This window comes from Nanorana parkeri, unplaced genomic scaffold (assembly GCF_000935625.1).
Source record: "Nanorana parkeri isolate BGI_ZX_2015 unplaced genomic scaffold, ASM93562v1 scaffold195, whole genome shotgun sequence".
Taxonomy (NCBI): domain Eukaryota; kingdom Metazoa; phylum Chordata; class Amphibia; order Anura; family Dicroglossidae; genus Nanorana; species Nanorana parkeri.
Window position 1 is genome coordinate 281,172 of NW_017306463.1, and position 16,648 is coordinate 297,819.

General features: G+C 40.8%; 1 protein-coding gene across 1 annotated transcript in view; it reads left to right on the forward strand.

Annotated features, from left to right (window-relative positions):
* Nucleotides 1-16,361, forward strand: part of CDYL2 (chromodomain Y-like 2) — a 62,184-nt gene extending 45,823 nt beyond the window's left edge. The window contains exons 4-7 of the mRNA XM_018555402.1: nucleotides 11,388-11,560; nucleotides 13,594-13,804; nucleotides 14,938-15,081; nucleotides 15,591-16,361. Coding sequence (XP_018410904.1) covers nucleotides 11,388-11,560; nucleotides 13,594-13,804; nucleotides 14,938-15,081; nucleotides 15,591-15,749 — 687 coding nt within the window. The 3' untranslated portion in view covers nucleotides 15,750-16,361. The remainder of the gene's footprint in view (nucleotides 1-11,387; nucleotides 11,561-13,593; nucleotides 13,805-14,937; nucleotides 15,082-15,590) is intronic.
* The last annotated feature ends 287 nt before the right edge of the window (nucleotides 16,362-16,648 follow it).

A 16,648-nucleotide genomic window follows, 5' to 3' on the forward strand; every position in this document is an offset into this window, starting at 1 on the left:
ACCAATAACAAATGAAATTGAGAATAGGGAAGAAAAATGAATAAAGGTGCAATACAATTGAGGCGCAATAACCACTATGTCTATGAAGGTTCTCATGTATCCAGGCTAGTAGTAAGCAGTCACATTCAACTGGACTTGTTCTGTAGTGTTGAAGACATTTCATAGCTTTTCCAAGCCACTTCTTCAGTTGCAATGAATGTCAGGCAGATATCCTATCATTTATATTGAAAAAGGTAGCACAGACACCATAATTCAATCAGCATGGAATTTCTAGATGTTGAATGTCCAAGAATAGTATGGGAGGTGTAAAAGTTGTGGAATCACCCTTTTCTAGCTACATAATCCCATCCTTGGTGGAATGCAGATTTCCTGAGACCAGCTTTTATTGTTTTTACTGAATTTTATATAGATGTACACATACATTTATACAGGGTATTCAATATAAAGTATGTATTATAGTATAATGAACAATAAAGTAGTCAATATTTGTCCAAATAATTATGGAAGTTAGAAGCTATCAATTAAATGTTGGGGGAAAGGAATATGGAAGGGGGGTAACAAGGCGCGATAATCTCTTGTGGGAATACCAGTTATTGATACTGAAATATACAAATGTATAGTAATTACAACAATGTTTTTTTTTAAAATACATATAATACAACAAAGTAAGAGGCTAAAATAGTATATTTAAGGGGGGGATTATTAAAAATAATTTTCCATATTCAAGCCAGGAACTCCATATTTTGTAAATACACCAGTATTATTTTTTGGATATAGTATATTTTTCCAGTTTAATGTAATCAGACATTTGTTTTTTTCTGTTCTTTGAGTGTGGGTAGTTTGTCAGATCTCCAAAATTTGGGTATCCGTAATGTTGCCACTGTCAAAGCTGAATTAAAAGCAAATTGATTTTACTAAGATAATTTATTAACTCAATATAATAAAATACAACTCCAACAGGGAAAGTTAGAACCTCTCATAGTGAAATCCCTTGCAGATGTGCAGAACCAGAACTCAAAAGTCTCTTTCACTAAGTATCTGGAATGTCAATATAAAATAATGCATAGATGGTATTTAGTTATGGTGGATGTATCTTAATATGATCCATAGACCTCCCTGTTTTGTTGGAGGGTATTTCACGCCAGGGAACCTAAAAGCATACTGTATATGGTTCACTTGCTCTAAGCCTAAAATATTTTGAAACAATGTTTAAAATATATTCCAGACCTTAAAAAATATGTGCTTATTATTGATAAAAGCCTTTTTCCATGTTATGAATAAGGAAAGAATGTTCTAGAAAATAATTGTAATTAAATTTATTTTATGGGAAATGCAAAAATGAGGTGCTAAAACATGCAGCTTAAAATTCCCAGGTTTACAGTAGCAGATTCAGAAATTACGGTAGACAAATTTTGTTGGTACCCATACAGCACATTGAAGCAATAATTAATTCCTCCTGAAAAGTGGTGAAAGTAAAAGCAATTGACTCAGGTATACCTGCATGGCTTTGGTATGTCCGAGTAAAGCAAAAAAAAAAAAAGTGTGAAAAGAGATAAATAGTTGCTTATTTTACAAGGATATTATAAAATTACCTACACAGACTTGTTGGTACCACTAGAAAAGATTATAAATAATTAGATCATAGTGATCTTTCCAACTAACTGTTTTCTACCATTAGTATTACATGTCTTCAATTTTGTAATCAGTCAGTCAACCTATTCAAATAGAGAAAATAAGTCACCAAGCAGCCTAATGTTCCTGTGACTACAGTTGCAAATATTATTAGGAAATTTAAGATGCATGGGACAGTAGCCAACCTCCCTGAGGAAAATCGGCCTCAGACTGAACATAATAGTATGACTGGTAGACAAAGAGCCAAGAAAAACTTCCAGAGATAAAACCTGAAATACAAGGTCAAGGTACATTAGTTTTGGTTACACCATGCTTAATTTTTTAGTGACAGTGGGTTCGAAAGAAGACTCCCGCTGTTGAAAGAAAAACATAAAAGAGTCAGTGTGCAGATTGCTAAAACACATATTGACCAGCCACAATGCTTCTGGGAGAATTCTTGAGGGCTGGTGCAGATTTGGACAATCCCTGGACACGTGCGATCGTGTGCGGTTGCTGCCCGGCCCCATTGATTTCAATGGGGTTACATCCGTGTGGCAATCACTGAAAAAAGGTACATGTACCTTTTTTAGCGAAACGCATCGCACGTTTTTTCAACCGCGATCGCACGGGTCGGAATCCTAGCGGGAGACCGTGCAATCTGCCTAGCGCGACGGGGGTGGCATTAGGAAATAATGGCACCGCCAGTGCGATCAGCGGTGGTGTGCGACTCCGTGACCGTGCGGCCATCGGTCACGGATCACCCAGGTGTGAACCTGGCCTCAGCTTCACCTCGTTTACTAAGCAAAGGAAAGGGAAAATTCCCTTGCAAAGTAAAAATGCCCTTCCAAAGTGAACACCTATTTGCAATTAGTAAATCAACCCCTTTAAGTCAGAAGACACTCCATATGTAGTATGCAAAATCTTGAGGCACCCCAGTCTAAAATGTAATGAATTTTAAAGGGGCAACCCCACGCAAAAATGGAAAAAAAGCAGGGGTTCCCCCTTTACATCGAAGTCCCACCGCAGCTGTGGCAGCATTGTGGAGGGCAGGCAGGAAAATTTTGAGGAAGCCAGAAGGCACCCCAGGGTGCGAACAGAAAAGTTGATCGGCAATTTTGAAAGCGTGCAAGGGATGTGAAAATGTAAAATTCCTTCCCCAGCCACTCTTCCTATTGGCATCAGTGCAGATCCAAAAGATTGCAGTGAAGTGTATGTTTATTCCAGTGTGGTGATTCTTTGGCATCATTAACCACTTCAAGACCAGGTGTTTAGACCCCCTTCCTGGCCAGGCCATTTTTCAGTATTCAGCGCTGCGGTCCTTTGAATGACATTTATTCCGTCATGCAACGCTGTACTGAAATACATTTTATACCATTTTTTGGGGATTGCTCTCAATCCGACGTTCGTGACGATATGTAACGTGTGCGGCGTAATGGGCGCAATCTTCTTTTTCGCACATATGCACACCCAATGCCTGTTTGCATGCGTGTATGTATGGGGGGGACTTTTTTTTTTTTTATGTTTTTTTTAACTTTTTTTATGTGTAACTAAATTTTTTGGGGGGAAACTTTAATTTTTTTTCCACTTAACTTTATTGCTATCCTATAGGGGGCTAAGAAACCCCCTTATGTGATAGCAAAAGAAGTGACTGGTCCTCTTTATGGAGACATCAGGGGTCTCCAAGACCCCTAATGTCACCTAGGACCCCCTTGAAGAAGCTGATGAAGCACAGATCTGCTTCATCAGCTTCTCTCCAGCATCTGAAGCTGGAGAGTGACACAAGAATGCGGAAGTGATGTAATATACTTCCGCATTCTGACAGCAGAGAGCGGACTGGAGGGAGTCCGTGTACCGATCTCCATCTGATCCCCTGTCAGAGTGGCACTATGCTGGTCCCGGGCTCGCACCGGGCACAGCGGAGCCCGTGACAGCGGAAGGGGTGGAGCCGCGGAGGGGGGCGCACGTAGCGGGACCTCATACAAGCGATCGCTTGTATGTTAACAGGCATCACTGCCTGTTTTAAAAATTCTGGCGTGGCTGAGTGGTCGTCTAAAGACGCCCGCTCGGATCTCTGAGAGCTGCCGGCCGTTTTTTTACAACGGCCGGCCGGGAAGTGGTTAAAGTGACATTAAGGTCAGATTTTTTTTTTCCCTCCCCCCTAAGTTAATGTCAGCACTTACCTTAAATGATGTCTCTTAATCCGATCTTCCTCTTCTTTCGTATCCTTTTCAGCCTTCTCTCCAGCGCTGCTGTGGGTCTCCGATCCAGCGCTGACTCCTCTGTCCTTGCTGGCACTTCCTGTCCCACGGTGTCTGCATGCGGGTGCACGTGTCCATATACTTACCTTGTGTCTCTCCTCGTCTCCCGGCCGAAAATATGAACTGCGCCCGCCCCAAGATGCTTTGCGGCCGCCCGAGAAATCTCACATTTTCGGACGGGAACATGCGAGGAAGACACAGGTAAGTTTAAACCGCTTTTTTGTTTTTGTTTTTTACACTTTTTGCATATATCTACTGCTTACTGGAGGGTTTAATAGCCCTTTAATGCCTAAGAGGATCAGAAAGTAGAAAACAATTACCGTATATACTCAATTGTTATTCCTGGACTCTAAGTAAGACTGGAAGTAAACAATGCCCCCCCCCAAAAAAAATCCCCTTTAAATGTTGCATATATTTGTCACATCTGTGGTTTTACCTTTCATTAAATTATTCCTTTTGTTTATATTTCACGTTTTGATTTTGGGGGGTTTTCTTTGTAGAAATGTATGGTGCAAAATCTGTTGTGCAATTTCAACAACAGGTTTTCAGTTTACGCAAACCCATTTAAATTGGATATCGATTTCAGGCCGAACATCTCTCACCATACCTGATTGACAAAAAAGTTTTAAACAAAAAAAGCAAAACATCTGCATCTCGCTAAAGGCTGTTGAATCTTTTGTTCATTGTGTGCTGAGAATACGACGATTGTATCAGATTATTATGTTGTAGTTTCCTGAGAATAACATTATTTTAATATTTGTTTGAAAAATAAAGTACAAACTTGGAACATTTTGCATTGTAGAAGAAGATATGACCTTGCTATTTTGTATTCTTGGGTTCATTGGTAACATTTCATCTGTGCAGTACTTGAATAACAACATTTGTCTACAGGCCACAAAACAATATGAAGAGTTAAGAGAGGCAGAAAACTGACCACAATATAGTACCCACTGACAGTACCAAATATGTAAAACACTATAAAGATCACTTGTATGCAATATTACAATAGACGTGTGTGAATTGGTGCTGACACTGTCCTTCCTTCTGGAGGGTGGCTACTTTTGTTCCCCATGGTCCCTGTGTGTGTTGTAAAGTAGCCACCGCTCCAGGCTCACTCCTGTGATGGACTACAATCTCAGAACAAATTAGTAGGGATGTCCCGATGCTTTTTTTTAAGACCAAGACCAAGTACAAGTACTTTCCCTCAGGTACTTGCCGATACCAAATACTAATACTTTTTCTTAAAGGGACATGTGACATTTTTTCTAAAACAATACAGATTGATGATTTTAGGGCAATTTATCGCCAGGGCTAAATACAGATGTAAGTAGAGCAGAATACATGCCCCCAAAGCAGAATACATGTCTCCAGAGCAGAATTCATCTCACCAGGCTGCATGCCGATCTCACCCAGGCAACGTGGAGCTCTACAGGGCTTTTCGGGCAGTTCCTATGCTGTGGAGAGTGCCGGTCTCCGGGGCTGTACTGTGCTGTGTGTGCCTGTCCATGGCTGTGCCTGTCCCGGGAAGAAGGAGATTTACAACCGGACAGGCAGTGCCATGGACAGCTACATGCAGGTTCCCACAAGCGCGGGAACTCAGACAGCTGCTGCGGTTTAAAAATTTAAAGGGCCGTTATCAGCCTTAAGAATCGGGGTACAAGTACTCGTGAAAATGCCTGGTATCGGCTCTGTTTCCGATACTAGTTGCCCATTTAGGACAAAGCAAAAGGTTTGCTTTAATATCCCATACCCAGCAGTATATACATACCTCTCCTTTATGTCCCCACCACTCCATTAAATGCCAAAACCCAAAGGAAATACCTTGTGTTTCCAGGTATGGAGAAACATGTGACTCATTCCACAATTAGTGCTACGGCACAGGGAGTCCATTGCCCTGTGCAGGCTTCAGCTTAGCCGACTCTTTTGTTGTGGTCTGCATTACAGTAAATCTGTTCCTTTGCCCTGTATGGACAAAGCACAGGTCTAAATTAAGTGGAGATAAACCTCATTGTGGTGCCGTGTACCTCACTTCAAACAAAACCTAAAAATTTAGGGGTTCTCCTTTTACTTTCACTTTGATCTTCACTAAAAAAAACATTCTGCCCAATCGTTTCATTTTTGCTGGTGGACTAATCCTCATTCATTATGAAAGAATCTGGACATTCCCTCCAGAATCAGACTGAAACCATATTTTATCGTCACAAAACATTACCTTATCATATTGACCCGACTACCACAATGCTGAGAGTAACCTAGGTACTAATATCATAAGAATACATGTGAATTTGATTTCATTTCCCCATATCATGTCCTGCCATCTTCAACTTCTTTTCATTACTCTATCACTTTTTGTGCTATATTTAAAATTTCTGTTAACATCACTGAGGCAAAGCCCAAAAGCACCAATGTAACTTTAATATGGCTATGAGGCATTCATTATGACCACCTAGGGCTGTTTTTCTGTTATAGTACTATTCATGTTCATGACAACATTCAACAAGATTTTTAAGAGAAAGAGTGTCTCTCATAGCTGTCCATCTTTTGAACATGCAACTGGGTTCTCTCAGGTCTTTGTACAAAGAGTCCCTGTCACCTGATGCTTGTCTTTCTTGTTTTATGTGTGCTAAAGAGAGCAGTGTAATTACCTTTAAATACTTAAATTCACCAGAAAGATTACCAAAGGGCGTCTTAGCACTCTAAATAACTAGGAAGACCGGAGACAGCTGGCCCTAGGTACTCCAGTAAGAACATCTTATATGCCAGACTAGAAGAAAGTATGTGTAGGAGTCATATACACAAAAGTATAGTGCCGTTAAATTAGACTTTGCATGAGAACATTACAATCTTACAGAATAATCTGGTGATTTATTATTATTGTTGTTCCCTCAGCTGTGTACAAAAGTGTAAAACCTTTACCCATCTTATGATCTGGTGTAGACTGCTTGGTCCTGCCAATGTGGCATGCTAAACTGAAACTTCCTGGCTTGGTGGTAATGTGACATTTAGTTTCAGCCACCCCTTTCCTCCAAAGTCTGGGTTGCAAAAACATCTACAGTATGTTAATTGCAAAAGATCTCAGAGACAGTATGGGAGAAAGATAAAACCAAGAGAAAATCTAAATATATGCAGTCTAATTTTACTCGGATATCTCTGTTCCAGAATTCACTTCTATGTAGGGAATACAAACCACATATGGACCAGGCATTACCATTGGAAACTCTGGCATGTAATTCTGTAGAAATAATATGCTAAATAACAATGTTATGTGGTGAGGTCATACTGCAAACATTTCTTTAAAAAAGGATTTTTTTTATGCATCAAGTTTTATAGCATATTTAATTTTACAGGGGCTGATGGACCTGAATATATGCAGGAATGTCAGGTATTTTTCAGGCAGAGCAAAGCTATCCGTATGTGTTTTCTTAGATGCTCTGACATGTGTCTAACTGAACACATTATGTATAATATTTTAAATGATTAATTATGGTTTTGTTTTTATTTATAAAAGGCAGAACTCCTGGCAGACATAATCCTTAAATGTAAAATGTAAAAATACCTCAGTCTGTTTATATTCACTTCCTAGAATTCCCTGCCTAGCTGGAGCTAGACAGGGCTTGGGATGGGCAGAACGGTAAGCCAGTTAGACTCCTACTCATTGGTCATTGCTGTCCACCTAACATAGGAAGACTCCTAACAGGAAGGACAGCCCAAGGATATCCTTATCGGTGTTGTGCTGCTCCTTTACTTATTAATCACAGGCTAGGGTGGTCCTTTACTGGGCTGTATGCTCACTGGGAGGGTTGTTTAGATTACTCGACTGGTTATGTTGTTGCATAAATGTAGTTTGCCTACAGTTCTTCTTTAAATTCAGCATGGTACTTCTGAGAACAGTCATTATGATTTTCCCCTCTCTAGCCTTTAAGAATATTCTTACCCCTGTTCATCTTCAGTGGAGCATTGCATGCAGGCTCTGCTCATCGGCCATGGCTGGTAGGCCCAAAGGATTTTGAGTAGGGATCCACCGATACTAGTATCGTTGCCAATACGGAGTATTTGGGCGAGTACTCATACTAACCGGAATGCTCCGATACTTACCTACGAAACCGGAAAGGAGCATGGAGCCGGCTTCCTTTCCAATCAGGAAGCCGTGCTGTGGGTTATGACCCAGCTTCCTGATTGACTGGGAAGCCGACTTTACGTGTTGCTAAGCAACCTGGCTTCCTAACCATTTAGGAAGCTGGGCGGCACGTAATGACCCGGCTTCCTGATTGGTCAGGCAGCCTAGGCAAGTGAAGCCGGTGTTCTTTCGCTAGAACACCGGCTTCACAGGCAATCAGGAAGCCGGGCGATGGGTCATGATCCGCCGCCCGACTTCCTGATATTCGGGGCATAAAGCACCGGTACTCAGTATCAGCGAGTACCGGAAAAAAAATATTGGTACTCAATACCGAAAAACCCATATCGATGCATCCCTAATTTTGTGCTAAAATGAAAAGTGCATTACTGACAGTCCCCCACCCCTCAAAAACCCCTTAAATATAAATATTTGGCAAAAAAATGTTTCAAAAATACAGTTCCCTGGCTTCTGATGCTTCTGGAAGGAATAGGTGATATTGCCACACCTCAAAGCTGCCTCCTGGGAAAGCATGGTACTCGAAATCCTTTAGTCTATTACTGGAGTATATTTTCATGGGATTTTCAGCAGCCATGAGATTAGCAGTAAGGCACATTGCCCACGTCTCCCATAAGTGTTGGACGTCAAGGCCGAGGTAGGCTTTTTTACTTTTTTTTTTCTTCTTCAGAGAGAGCTTTTCAAACAAAGGAAGGGAGGAAGGTGACTAGCGGTAAAGCAGACCTTACATTGTCATTGAAGGTCTGCTTTAAAGTGAATTTATCAGATCCTTCTAATGTTTATAACTAATATACAAGATAAGCTGACCTAACAATGTCTCCATTTCCCTTTTAGTGTTAGTGAGATCCTATTTGCATCCAAGGAGCCCATGCAGCCCCAATAACATAATGTTACTTAGGACTTCAGCTCCAAGTCAGAGCTATGGCTTCCCTTCCCGTTACCCATTACAGATACCATTGAGAGGAAATTAGTGGCCAATAATGCTTCTCTGGTTTGGTAGTTGGGAGGCAGTGAACTCTTTTAAATATACACTTTTTGTTTCTCTGAAATAAAGCTGCCCAGAGCACATTCCATTTTAATAATATCAGTAGATCAGAATGTAGCTCCTGGCTAGGTCTAGGTAAGCATGCTGTTTGCATGAGGGTAGGAGCCAAATATACAAGCCCTTTAGAGCTGGGCCCAATGTTCTCTCTATTTTTGTGGAATGGAGAAGATTCATGCATTGTAAAGAGATGGTTGAACCTAAAATAGTAACAAAGCTAAACTTATAACAACAGGAAGGAACCTACTGAACCCTGTAATGATAGGACACGATACCTTCAGGTTTTATAGGGACAGGCTGACCTGGGATCCAGCCAGACGAATGAAGTGAAGAAATTGGTAAAATAGATGATCTCTTTAAAAAGGAAGTAGGTTTCCATGGCAACCAAACGCTCTTGGGAACTTCACGATCCTTAACAACCGTGATCACATAAGGAACATGATATTTCTAGACAATCTATTTAATAAAGTCTGATACTTCATGTTCTGTAAATGTATTTACTGCTGCCATGTAGTCACTGTAACTCAGATGCATAGTACCTAATGATAAAAGAAAGTAATCCTATTCTCACAAGACACAGTAAGTTCCATTATCATGTATAATACTGATAGGATTTGTTTTAACTAAAGATTATTTATTATTCTTTAGACATCTACCTGGAGGAAGACACATAGTTAAACAGCATTTAAGCAAATATTTTAGTTTTTCTCTGGTGCCAGGGATGTGAGAGTGAAACATGTCTTTATAGTCATTGATTACTCTGGTGGTGCTTTTTTGTGATCATATAAATTTAAAATCATGCGGATGAATATTTTGTATTTACGTATCCAGCCAGCAGGTGGAGCATTTGCGTCCTTTTCATTTCACAGTTTTAATTTCGCCTTACCTCCTTCCTATTGTAAAAAGCCTTTAGCTTGCATGACTGAATAAGCCAAACTGAAAGTTACACACCCAAAGAAAAGAGTCAGGGCAATGACTCCTCCCCCATCTCTGCCCCTCCCTCCATATGGCTCCCTCCCAGGTTTAATTCAATAGAGCGAGCCTGAAGGCAGACAGCTTCTGCTGTGTTCCCTGCTAAGGAAACTTACAATGCATGTTTACCAAGTGTCACCGCCATGTGAATGAGCCATTAACCCTTTTACTGCAGCCAACATACACAACGGGACAGAGCTGCTTGCAGCAGGCTGGCTTGCTAACTCTTACATGCGCCGCATTTTCACAGGCTGTACATTTATGGTCACTTCATTTTATCAAGTCATAAGCACAGTCTCATACTTCTGCAGGTCCTGTGCTTTCAGAAGATCTATGGTTTATGGGTTTTTTGTACTAACATTCAAATTTGTAAGTGAAAAAAAGCAAACATGTAAGAAAACAAATAGCAAAAATGGTCCGGCCGCCAGAAGTGAAAAATGGGAGACAGCTCACTCATAATGCACCTGCCCCAGGCAGGAGGCCTGGGGGAGAAAGAGGTTCTCATAGGTCAGACCCAAATACTTATGTCCTTTCCCAGCATGCACCACTGGCCATGAAACTCCTAGTGATTGGCTGGAGAAACATAGATAGCCATAACATTCCACTATTGGTTGCTGTGCTCTGTGACAAGGCTACAGCCAGCAGCAGCAGATACAATCAATAGCAGAATCCTTAGGGAAAGCCAAATGAGTACAGACTACACAATCCGCTAGACTGAATGCAGTCCTACCAAACTAAATTTAAGTAGTCACCCCACTTAGAGCAAGGTAGCTACACAGGAAACAAATGACCATTGAACTTGTAGTTTATATTTTTCGTAGTATGTCCTAAAGATCCTGTATGAAAATGAAAAAAAAATGTTTTTCAGTATTGTACAGCCATTTCTAGGCATGTTATGTTTGCAAGAGAAACATTTGTATCTGTTGTGTATATGTGCAAGTGACTTACCACTTTCATGAAGCTTCTCCTATAGGATGGTCATGTTTTCAGAATTGTGGATTAATTAGATAATTTAAAGGAGTACTGAACTCTAGAAGCAGTGTCCAAAAAAGGCAAGCAGAGCGTAAAGGGCTAGTTACCAGTATTTCTGTGGTCTCCCAGCAGCTGGTTTTTACCCACTATTGATATACAGTCCCCTGTGTTGCACTGTGTCTCTGTGTGGAGGCGAACATCTTGGTAAAGGCAAGGCTTTACTTACTCATGTCAGAGCCTCCAGGGCATTTTTAGTTCAGGTCTACTCTAAGAACAAACCTTATCAATTAGTCAACCCAGTCTTTCAATAAAAATTAAGCCCTGACTGTAAAGAAAGCCCCTCTTGTCAGATTTTGGGCTGTTCACTTATATTAAAACATATCTCTATTTCTGTACTTAGATTATGAAAGAAGTGCGAAGGGCTCTGTGTAATGCTTCCTCCGATGACAGCAAGCTCCTTCTGCTCAGTGCCGTTGGCAGTGTATTCTGTAGCGGGCTAGACTACTCATATCTCATCGGGAGGTTGTCTACAGACAGGAGGAAGGAAAGCACAAGGATTGCAGAAGCTATAAGGTATGGTTATCTCTCTCCCCGGAGTCCCAGGGAGACTGGCTTTTCTAATGAATTAAGAAAAAAACTTGAAATTAAAGCTAAATTTTATTACAATTAAATAAAAGAAAGCAGCTTGAATTGTGCCAAACTATATAAGAATATTATAAATATTTTACTGCTTTAAAATTGGCTTCTATGGTTCCTTTAAGCATCAGCTGGGGATTGTTAAAGTGGGTGTTGAATTTGACTGGAATTAGTCTTGGCACATGCTCTCAAGCAACAAAATTGGGATATGGGAGTGTTCCTCATGCAATCAGGGGAAGTGGCATGTCAAGGATAAGACTTGTATAATACAGGAGAAAAGAACATTAGGGGCCTAATTAAGCTGGATTTATTCTCCCTACACCCCTAAGCCAGCTGTCTTGTGACACCCCACCAGTGGCGTAACCAGAGTTATGGGCGCCCGGGGCAGACATTTTTTTCCGCCATCACCTGATTCCTGGATCCACCAACAAGCGCAGCCTACCGTCTCCCATGCTGTTAGAAGTTGCATACAGGGTGTGCTGGTTACTATTTAAACCGGCGCGCGCTGCGTGCAGCTTCTGAGAAGATACGCTATTAGCATAGCGCGGAAGGCATGGAATGGAAAACCTGCCTGAAGTAGGTCAGAAGGAGGTTACCTGCAGGTCAGATGCACCTATCAATGAACTCTGAATAATCTTAGAAGCATCTGAAACGGAAGTCAAATGTATGCCCTCGACACTAACCCAAAGCCCACTGACACAGGCCCTAAAAGTGGTCACTTGGAACATCTTCTGAGAAATTACCATTACTGGTGGCCTCACCAGCAGCTTGTAGTGAAGTGTATCATCATTGAAGCAGTTAGACCAGTTTGACAGTCAGAGAACTAGTAATTCCATAAGAGTTTATTAATTACCACCTTCATAGTTGCCCAGTACAGGTTTCCTTTGGCACACCCTCCTGTGAGTGTCAGTGACTCCATCGTGCAAGTCTGTGAAAGCACCATTGACATATAACAGTAACATAGCCATATAGCCTAACCTTAGGCTTATGTAATTATGTAAATTAAACTCAGATTCACAATTTTGTAGGATGATTTGGTCAAACACGGAAATTTTGACATTGTAAAAGATTTTTTAAAGACAGCAGCATACCTGCTGATTGTCCTAGTGCAATATTATGAGGCAGTTCTGGAAACCCTCAGTTCTCAATCTATCTCGGTGGGGTCAGGTGCTGATTGACAGGTTACAGGCTTGTATATCAGCAGTGACGATGCTGACAGCCATACCCCTTGCAACATTTTCTCATCCCATTGTAGAAGAAACAGAGACAGCCTAAAAGAGGGCAACAATGCTGCATTGAATTTAGGAGCAGTGGAGCAGATTTGTCACCCCATGGGAAGTGGCATTAGGTGCACTTCACTGGTAGGATCAACATTTATTTGCATGGGACAGAACTGAAAGTACAGATACAATTAATTGCTATAACAATTTTTTTTTAATGGGAGACCATAGTTCTGCTTTCATGTTGGCATCAACACTGCAACAGTAACCTGGCCCAAAGGAGAGGTGGGTCTAATATTTGGTAGCAGAGCTATATCAGTTATATTAGAATAATGATATTGTATTTGGCATGGTGACATGGCAGAGTCAGAGTAAATTGTAATCAGACAACTAAGTTACATATGAGCAGCTGCACGCTATTTGGGAGGCCAGTGCCAAATGCTTCTGTAATTGTGCATCAGGTGTACACCCTAAAAAAACACTGTGCCTTGCTGATACATGCAAAAACATTTATTTTTGTAGTAGAGTATCTGTATTTTCAATTGACTTTCTAGAAAGTCTTGATTTAATATCAAATATACGGATTGTCTGTAATTTCTGATTAGCGGTCTGTTAAGGTGTTTACCTGAGGAAGATATTTTTCTAGGTGGAATGATAGCTGATAAACTATGCCAAAGTGAGCTAAAAACGAAAGCTCCCTTCATTCTGTCATCAGAGTTCAGTGATATTTTGTTTGTTTGTTTTTTTCAGGGACTTTGTAAAAGCTTTTATTCAATTCAAGAAACCCATAGTGGTTGCCATCAATGGGCCAGCCCTTGGCCTAGGGGCGTCCATCTTACCTTTGTGTGATATAGTATGGGCCAGTGAAAAGGCTTGGTTCCAGACTCCATATGCCACTATCCGTATGACTCCAGCTGGGTGCTCTTCATACACCTTTCCTCAGATACTCGGCGTTGCACTGGTGAGTTTTTTACCAAGCTAAGTATGTTTACTCCCCAATTACTTTTTTTTGCATTGCTAAAATATGTGTCATGACTGAATTCTTCCAATTACATTCAGCAACCAAAGTCTTAAAGTGGATCTCTCAGTCACTTTACTTACTAAGTCTGCATGAAGAATTTGCTGGCATGTCTTACTATGCATTAACAGTATGGATGCATCTATACCGTTTTTTTCGGTATCGAGTATGAGTACCGATATTTTGTTAACGGTACTCGCCGAATACCAATACCGGAAGTCCCATTAAGGAAGCCAGGTGGCGTGTAATGAGTCGCCACCCGGCTTCCCGCTTAGCACGGAAGCCGTCTCCATGCTCCCTTGTCACCAGGTGTCATACACATGCACAATCGCACACACACACACAAAGGGTGAACTTGATGGACCTGTGTCTTTATTCAACCTCAAATACTATGTACCTATGTAATTTGTTCCAATTGAATCCAATGTCTTTTGGAGCTGTGTTTGCACCAGTTTAAGGTTCTGGCCATATATACTGCTCTGTGATACTTGATCTGGTCGGTTAATTGACTAGTTTAACTTTTCCTTGGCAAACAATACCAACAAAAAGGGATACTCAGTCAAGAGAACAGCATAAAATAATTTTTTTTAACAATTAAATACAGTGATTACTGTAAGAGCTTATTCCACTACATTATAGCAAGCTGTTTTCCCTGGCTTGGTGAATACATGACCAGGGACCTTGAGTTCTTGGTCAGTACAGGCTAATCGGAACTATCTAGTGATAGCTCAGTAGAAATCAAATGTGCCTCAGTAGTGAGATGAACATTACATGTATCTATATGATCTTAAGCTATGACTTTTGAGATCATGTAAATACACTTATTATTGTTATTATTATACAGGATTTATATAGCGCCAACAGTTTGCGCATCGCTTTACAATATAAGGAAGACATTACAATACAATTCAAGACAAGATGGTAAGGAGGGCTCACAATCTAAAATGGGCGAACATGTTTAAAAAAAAAAGTAACAATGCAACATTGGTGTATTGCCAGTAACAACAGTTTTTTGCATTGGAATACATACACCAAATACTTGCTTGATAATGAACTTCCACACATTTCTCTTTTAGGCCAATGAGATGTTGTTTTGTGGGAGGAAGCTGACGGCACAGGAGGCGTGCAGCAGGGGGCTTGTATCGCAGGTATTTTGGCCCACCACGTTCAGCCAGGAAGTGATGCTGCGCGTAAAGGAGATGGCTGCCTGCAGTGCTGTGGTAAGATCACATTATTCTTGTTATTATACAGTATTTATATAGCACCAACAGTTTGCACAGCGCTTTACAATATAAGGAAGAGATTACAGTTACAGTACAATTCAAGACAAGATGGTAAGGAGGGCCCTGCCCGTGAGAGCTTACAATCTAAAGGGAAGGGGCCGGTGATACAAAAGGTGGTAGCTGTGTGGGGATAAGTTTCTTAGGAAAGTGATAGTTCAGTGGATAGGTTGAGAACTCTCACAATGAACTTCTCTAATTTGCTCCCATTTGGTCTGTAAAATATAACATTGAAAGTGTTGATATTGCCTGAAATCTAGTGAGCTAATCTTGTGCTCTCTGCCCATGCTGATTGTTATCAGTTAGCATTGTTCCCAGTTCTCTTTGTGGATTACAGAACACCTTCCCCTTTGTTACAAGAATATGGAGAGGGAGAGGTACCCTGTAGTCCTGTCCTAGGATGACATCACTTCCTCTCTTTAAGTTACATTGCTAATGTCTCTCTCCAGGTATTAGAGGAATCCAAGTGTCTTGTGAGAAGCTTCCTGAAATCGGTGCTGGAGGATGTGAACGAACGGGAATGTCAAATGTTGAAACAGCTATGGAGCTCCCCCAAAGGCCTGGACTCCTTATTCAGCTATTTACAGGACAAAATCTATGAAGTCTGATGTCTCGTCAGACCAGTATGAAGGCTTTACTCTCCACTACTTCCGTCTTCACATCTGCGGTAACCTTAAAAGACGTCTGGGACACGCTAGCCGTATCCAGAATTATGCAATGAGGTATTCCAAGGAGTCTGTCCCACTGCTTCCAATCTGGTTCTGTTGTGTTTTTTTGTTGTTATGTAACATAAACTGGTATATAGGCTCTATGGCCCATATACCGAATTCCGAAACTTCCATCTCGCGCGCGCAGAGAGTAACATTCCAAATGCCACAGCGCACATTTCATCCAGAATATATACCATGTGACCCGTATTCTGCCATTTCACTTAACTATGCGATCGTTGTGATCATGCCGAAGTCTGCAAATTTAGTTTAAGTAATAATGTGACAATTGCACTTTTGTATCTATTTGTGTTTTATTTAAAGTTAACTATTGATAATTTATGTATATAATTGGTTCTGATGGTTTGGTTTTTATGTTTGTTTGCCTTTCTTAGTAAAACACCGCTTTCTGTTCTGTAAAATCGCCAACTTAACTTATTGTAGTTACGTTGTCAGCTGATAAACAACATATTTTTGTAGAGGTGATTTTTTTTTTCTTATGTTGTACAACCAAAAAAACGGTGAATTTAAAGGAACCTTCACACAGAAGGGTTAGTTTAGAGTTGGGTTGAGGTGGATGGGGGTCAGCCTTTATGTTATATTACTCTTGCCCCAGATGACAGTCGATGGTTGTAAAGTTTAGGGGGTGTTGTTAGCCCACTCATCTTCTCTTCCTGGATCCTGCCAAATGTTTATGCCATTTTGAATCTACTGACTTTACACAGATGTGAGCAGTAAGGGGAAGGAAATCGCCAAATATGATAACATCACTGGACCTTTACACAGAGGATGCAGATGTG